We start from the raw sequence: 7036 nt of genomic DNA on the forward strand, positions 1-7036 counted from the left end.
AACCATGGAAAGCCATGTTCTCCCACAGCATCATGGCTGCTCTCGTACAAAGGGCAACCTGCATGGAAGGGATGAGGAGGTGGCACAGTGGGTGATGGGGCGGTGCAGGGGCAGAACTCTGGAACTCTTTCCAAAACCTGCTCTACATTTTCTCTCCAGGAGTGAAAGCTCCCCCTAACACCATTATCCCACCCCAGTGCTAGGTGTGGTTGCACACAGGCTTGTCAATGCAAACTGATTACCACCCCGAGGAAGCCTGATCAGCCCACTGCAACAGGAAATGGATGTCACCGTAAGAAGTCTCTAGTGATTCTGCTCATTAAGGGATCTGGAACGTCCTGATGCAGACAGCATCTCCTGGAGAATGAATGGATTTCTGGGTTGGCCTCATGTCCCATAGCTGGTGGGAATGCACCACTGAGCCTTCCTAACAGTTACAGAAGCTAAGCCTCCAATGTCAGCGGCCCAGCTCTGTATGGTGGATGTACTCTAATCACTATCTTAATCATGGAATCTTAATCATAGAATAGAGATAACTCTAAATGCAAATAAAATTCATTTATACCACAAATCCACTTATCAACAGTTTAAATGTTGAAATGCTTGAACTTCACTTTTGACCTTGCCCAGAAATTTTCATAAAAATTGAAATAAACTAAGTCATCCACAGTGGCAAATTAACCCTGGGATTGCATGAGAAATGAGCAAAATTCTGAACTGAATATCCAGTGCTTGAAGCATGTGACAAAAACAAGACATGAATTTGGACAGCAAAAATTTTGGGTTATCACCAATGTCTAGTTGATCTATATATGTATTCATATATTATATATATCTTTCTTTAGAAATGCAACTTTACAGCTGATTTTTAAAAAGCTAATAGAAAAGTAGAAACTGGCAATTATTTTTACATGTTTCCCCCACCCCAAATGAAGCCCTGTTAAGATGTAGCAATTACATGAAGATCAGGCTGTAAATCCTCTATAAATTCTTTGGTTCTGTGGCTCAGGAGAGGATGTGTCACCAAGACCCCTACCCCTGATCCTTGCTCCCTTTCCCTCCCCTGATGATGAGACTCTGAACATAGAAAGAACCAAGTCTAAGAGTTAAGAACATTCAAGTGACAATATTGTTCCCCACGCTCTGTTGTGCAGAGAGAGGAGAATCGTTCAGTATCCCTACATCTTAAACTTGGAGTCCATGGAAGCTTTTGAGAGATTCCATGTTGGGGTAAAAAGCCATCAAACCAAACTAAAAGGAAACAATAAAATAAAATAAATGGCCCTTTCCTTTTGCTGCTCAGAGAAACAAAATTGATTACCTTTGTACAGATCAATGGCGCTATTAGTATTTTAGCCAGGCAAAAGAAGATAATGAACTGAAACAAAAGGTGTGAGAAATCCTCATCTTTGGTATTGTAGCTGTTGAGGTTTCTGTTGCTCTGTTCCGTGTTCTTTTGAAAAACTGCATAGGCACAAATTAAAGACAATCTTCAACTTTAAGATTACCATGTGAGTTGTCAAATGAAGCAGCAGCCATTCAGGCTCTTCCTTACATCAATTCTTGTCTCAACCCTTTCTTTCAAATCTGCTTCCAAAAAATGTCCCAAGAGGTCTGTTTGAACACAGTGTGTCTCGCTGTTTTTTGGTTTTTGTGGGTTTTCTTTTTTTTCTGGCGTGCTTCCTTCTTGTTGATGGTGATTTCCATTGATTTACGGATTTGTTTATTCATTTAATGGGACAGTTCTGTTTGTTGCAGAAGTAGGTGCAGAAAAAGTTTCTTTGGTTTCGATTAAGTAATTCATAAAAAAGTCAGTCTTAAGTGTCTGTAAAGAATCATTGCAGCGTTTGGCTTGCTTTGAACACCCCCATGGTGCCCACCTGGGGCCATTCACTGGTAAATATGCACATGTGACCTTTGCAATCTCCCAGAGTCCTGTGGGCGCTCTTCTACTTTCTGTGGGAAGGTGATGGCCAGGAACCAGAGCTTGCGTGGTAAAGCCACTGCCTCGTGGCTTGGCTAACGTCCTTGGCATAGCTGGTCCGCTCAGCCTGATGGTGCGCCAAATGCAAGAGCTGAATGCCATTTGGGGTTGCACAGGTTTTCTGATTTCTAAAAGTAATCACAGTATTTTTAGGCTAGAAAATGGCAAGTCATAAATGTCTTTGGTTTGCAGTATCCTGCTTCTTTGGTGTGCTGTGTTTTCTCCAGATTTATTCAGTTGTTTTGCAAGGAGGAGTCAACAATGAAAGAGAGTTAGGACTAGATGACAGTCATGAGCAACATGTATAGTGGTTTGATTTATTGTTTCTAGAAAACACTAGAAATATCCCTACTAATGGGATGGATGAGGGAACAACACAAATCAGAAAGAATGAGAATGAATTAGGTGGTAGTCATAATGCACAACAGGAGGAACCAGATGACTACCCAAGAAGGACACATTAATGATCTTTAAAAAAACTCTAGACCTTTTAAAATGCCACATTTGCTCTGTGTACTGTAACAGTTAAATTGGCCTCCTGAGTGTGCATCTGTGTTACGTACAAACAAAATTTGTAGCAAACTGCAAAATGTGCTTGAAGCCATACTCTCGATTCCCTAATGACTTCATTAACAGGTATCTTGAAAATCCAGGGGCAATGAATCCAGAACCTTCCTTACTTCTGTTTATCTTTGTTGTGCTTGATACTCTGAGTTCAAGTGAACTGCTTCGTTTTGTTTTTTGACGGATCCAAGACCACATGAGATTTCCAGGAGGTAAAGAAAAGACTGTAAACTGGATCAACTTAAAGCTTTCTAACTCATTCAATGAGAAGAGATGCCTGAGTTGGAAAAATAGGTCCTTGGATTTTTATTTTTTTAAACTTCCATATTTAAAACTTGTGCTCAGTAATTACTATTCTGAAATTTTAAATGGTATGGCTGTGAACTTTGGTGTACTGTGATATAATGAGGCTAAGAACTTGGAAAGCAAATGAGGTCATTCTTGTTGCTAGATTCTTCCTTATTGTAGTGTCTTGGAAGCCTAAACTTGGAGTCCTTAAATGGGCCATATTCTCACTGTTACCTGTGGGAACTCTGCAAGAGGCTGACAGGACCCGAAGTGGTTCTGTTGACATTTTCAGCAATCCTGAGCTTGGTTGGCATCACAATAGAACTAACTGGCTCCAGGAAGGCCCCATTTGGGTTTCTGGGTTGCTTAGCATGCTCAGAAGATAGTATCTGGTTTAGAGATTACTTTTCAGCTTGCACTTGGATTCTGTAGCCATTAAAAACAACAACAAAAAGAACACCTGGCCTATGATTACAGCTAGAATAAAAGTTTATTTTCAAGAGAATTGTGCTTTCAAATCACCAGTGAAGGGCCCCAGCTAAGAATCTGGTGTCTTTTTTCCTTAGCGTTTTCATTTGGTATCTGTTGTCCACTTTTGGAGGTGACTTGTGCCCAGGTGAGAGTCCTTCCATCATGCTTTGGTACAAGTGCTGGAGGTGGCCGAGGAGCCCCCGGTGCTCAGGTCATCTTGCCACTTCTCCAGGCTGCGGCGCCGAGCATTCATGAAGAAGTTGCTAACGGTGGTGAGCTCTAGGCCCAGCTGCTGCGAAATGGTGATCTGCATCTCCTTCGATGGCCGCTTGTTCTCCTTGAAGATGGCGAAGAGTGTTCGGCGTTGGAGGTCGGTGAACACCAGCCGGGATTTCTTCTGGGAATTGTTCCTGTCTTTGTTTGGTTCTTGCTCTTTACGTTTGCATGCTTGAAAAGAAAGAGAAGGAGGAGAGGAGTCAGTGTAATGTGAGGGCTGGCATGGGAAGGCAATCCATTGAAAACATCGACAAAGTCATACAAAGGGATGTAAACTGTTAAGCTTTATTGTGCAGATTGCCCAACTGTCAATAACCAGCCTTCCCCATCCATTGAGGGTGATGGAAGGCATCAGTTAGCTAGGGGAACAGGACAGAGGAGAAGACAGGGCTTGCTTACACAATCTAGTTTGGAACCCACTGCAGCTGTCTTTCTCTTTTAGTACCTGCCCCTCAGGATACCCTTAAATTTCTGCAATGTGGTAAAAGCAGCAAAGACTCCAGCTCCCCAGGAAGATGACTGAAGAGGTGGTTCCTCTTTCATACTCACTTTCTAGAAATGTGTTGAGTTGAGCTGAAATTATCTCTGGAGTCAAAACGTAAAAGTGCATTTTTCTAAAATCAAGGCCTCTGCCTAAGTGACTCCAAAAATTGTTAATAGAATGAAATTAGGAATAACAGAATGATAGTAGCATTCTGACTGAAATCCCCTTCATCCAGATTTTTTGAAAAATTAAAACAAAACAAAAAACCAGGAAGGGACACACCATAAAACAATTGGCTTAGCCAATTTTAGTTTGGTCAGTTTGAAGCAAAGCTGGTACATGAAGACAGAGGGTAAGTGTGGAGTAAAAAGCTCAAAGTTTCAGAGATAAGACTTTAGGGTCCTAGGTGTGCTGTTACCTTCTGCAGTCCCTGTGAGTTCATAGGAATGGGTATCCACACCTGTCCATGACAAGACATTAACTTTTGCATCATTACCTCTTCTTTAGTCTATAAATACCTATGAAACCTAATACCTACAAGGTCTAGTGTTCCTGTTTTTGGAGCTGTGGATAAATAGCATTCTGACTCAGGGAATTGGTACACTTCTCAGACAGATTGGTTTCTCAGAAAAGTGATGTATGGTTAAATAATACAGTAAACATAAATCACAAGCTTAAGACAGGAGAACGTGGGATAAAATTTCACTTGAAAGAAATCCCACTCCTCCAGGAGTGTTATACTGCCTCAATACAGCAAACTGCAGAACGGCAGGGAAGACAGAACTGGATGGAGCAGTCTCCTCCAAAATCAAATTCCATAGGACATCCAGTCTCCAGGCTTAGAATCTCTTCACTTGGACTGATATTGCCCTGAAGCATGCAGTCAGGACCAGGATTGTGTTTTTATTTGTACAGTTCAGACGTCTGATTTCCTAGTCATTAGTCCTGGCATTTCCTACCTGTCCTTTTCTGCAGGCCCTGTAAGCATAAAACACCCCCCTCACTATATCAAGGCAATACTCTTCCTAAGTTAGGTCTTAGGAGCTGCTATGATCTGAGTGTCTGTGTCCTCCCAAAGTTCCTATGTTGAAAACGAAGTTCCCAAAGTACTGGCATTAGGAGATGGGGCCTTTCAGAGGCGATCAGGTCATGTAGGTAGAGCCCTCATGGATAGGATTAGTGCCCTTTTAAGAGTCCTGAAAGACAGACCCTTTGCCCCTTCCACTGAGTGAGGATACATGGAGAGACAGATTTATGAACCAGAAAGCAGGCCCTCACTGAACACCAAATTTATCAACATCTTGATCTTTAACTTCTCACCCTCCAGAACTATGAGAAATAAATTTCTGTGGTTATAATAGTTTATAGTGTTTTTCCATAGCAGCCAGAATACACAAAAACAGGACTTAATGCAAGGACAACACTCATATAAAAGACACTTTGGAAGCTGACTTTCCCTCTCCTAACTGGCCATTCTGCCTGGTGCATGCTCTGCACACAGAAATATAAATGACTGATGGAGAAATAAATGGAATGCATGACACTTTCACAGGTAAGGAAGAGGAGAGCCTTCCACTGTTGAGCTGTATCAGCTGGCTACACTCTGTCCTCCTGGTTTCTTCTCTCATTTTTAAAAAAGAAAAGTAATTGTATTACCTTTGAAAATTAAACACATGCATACAAATGCACTAAAACGATTTGTTCCTGTCTTAAAACCCATTCTGATGGGGCAGGAGGTCTAGGACTTTCTCAGATAATGAAAGCTTCCCCTGCAGGAAACTGCAATCCATTACTGCTACCTGCTTCTCAGACGTTCCTAGGGGAGTGCCACTTCTCTGCTCATCCCTCGGGGTTCTAGCATTTTGTTGGATTGTGATGATTCCTGCATGGTTGTTGTAACCTCATGTTGAAACTCTCTGGCCCCATCTTAAGTCTTCCATAAGAGAATTTCTGAACCTGAAGGTATACTGGAATCATCTGGACAGCTCCTAAAGTGCATCCAGCCTGAGGTAGTCCTGAGCTTCTCATGAGCCCCCAGGAGATGCCAAGGCTGTTCACATGCCTCAGTCCGAGCAGCAATGGTCCACCTTACCTCTAAATTCTCAGAGGAGCACCTGATACAATGCAAAGGTACAGCCAGATGTGCTCGGCTCAGATGTGGGCTCCTCCACCTCCAAGATAGTTACCCTGCACAATACTTAACTTCTCAAGGCCTGTGTTCCTCAGCTGAATAGGGAAATAATAATGGTCACCTTCAGTGAGGTAATATAAGTAAATGTTCACTTCCCACCTTTCTTCTCATTGGATTACCCCAGCAACCCTGAACTAGGCAGACCAGGGAGAATGCTTTTCATTTTAAAAGGAAATGGATGGTTGTGCTTGCTTCAGCAGCACATATACTAAAAGGAAATGGAGAACTAGGCAATGAAAGTGATGATCCTGGGGGAACATTCCAGGTTGCTGATCAGGCCCATGCTCTGTTCTTCTCTACAAACTGACCTCAAGCCTGGCTGCCCATAGAAGGGCTCTCCATGCTGCCCTTGGCCTCCACTCCCAGAGATCTAACAGTTATAGTATGGGGTCAGGTGCTAGATTGCTTTTATAACCTTCCTCAGGCCCTTCTTAGACATGGGAACCAATGAGCTTGACCACGGTGTAATTTCAGATCCCCAGACCAATGTTCCTGCCCCAACTTCCTATGATGTCTGGTGCTGAGCCTTCATCTGGGGGATTCTGAAAAAAAATGGCATATGATAACCTCCTGATAACATGATCTGACAAAATACCTTCTATAAATATTGACTTGAGGTCCTGTCCTCTGTCAATTTATGCTCCTTTGGATAAACCATATAGCCCTCGATTTTCACACCAATATTGATTATTCTTCAGATAATACTGTGTTTATGTCTTCAAAGGGATGATTAGACAGTCTTATACAGATATACATTGACTTGTCCATATATACATAT

The 7036-nt window shown here is 42.2% G+C and overlaps 1 protein-coding gene across 1 annotated transcript in view; it reads right to left on the bottom strand.

Annotated features, from left to right (window-relative positions):
* Nucleotides 1–6: 6 nt before the first annotated feature.
* The window catches only part of Onecut2 (one cut homeobox 2), a gene marked incomplete at its 5' end in the record, with an annotated part of 43091 nt that continues 36061 nt past the window's right edge, over nt 7–7036 (bottom strand). The window contains one exon of the mRNA XM_010635466.2: nt 7–3754. Within this exon, the coding sequence (XP_010633768.1) occupies nt 3468–3754 (287 nt within the window). The remainder of the gene's footprint in view (nt 3755–7036) is intronic.

The sequence above is a fragment of the Fukomys damarensis genome, unplaced genomic scaffold (assembly GCF_012274545.1).
Source record: "Fukomys damarensis isolate Sample0158 unplaced genomic scaffold, DMR_v1.0_HiC HiC_scaffold_30, whole genome shotgun sequence".
Taxonomy (NCBI): domain Eukaryota; kingdom Metazoa; phylum Chordata; class Mammalia; order Rodentia; family Bathyergidae; genus Fukomys; species Fukomys damarensis.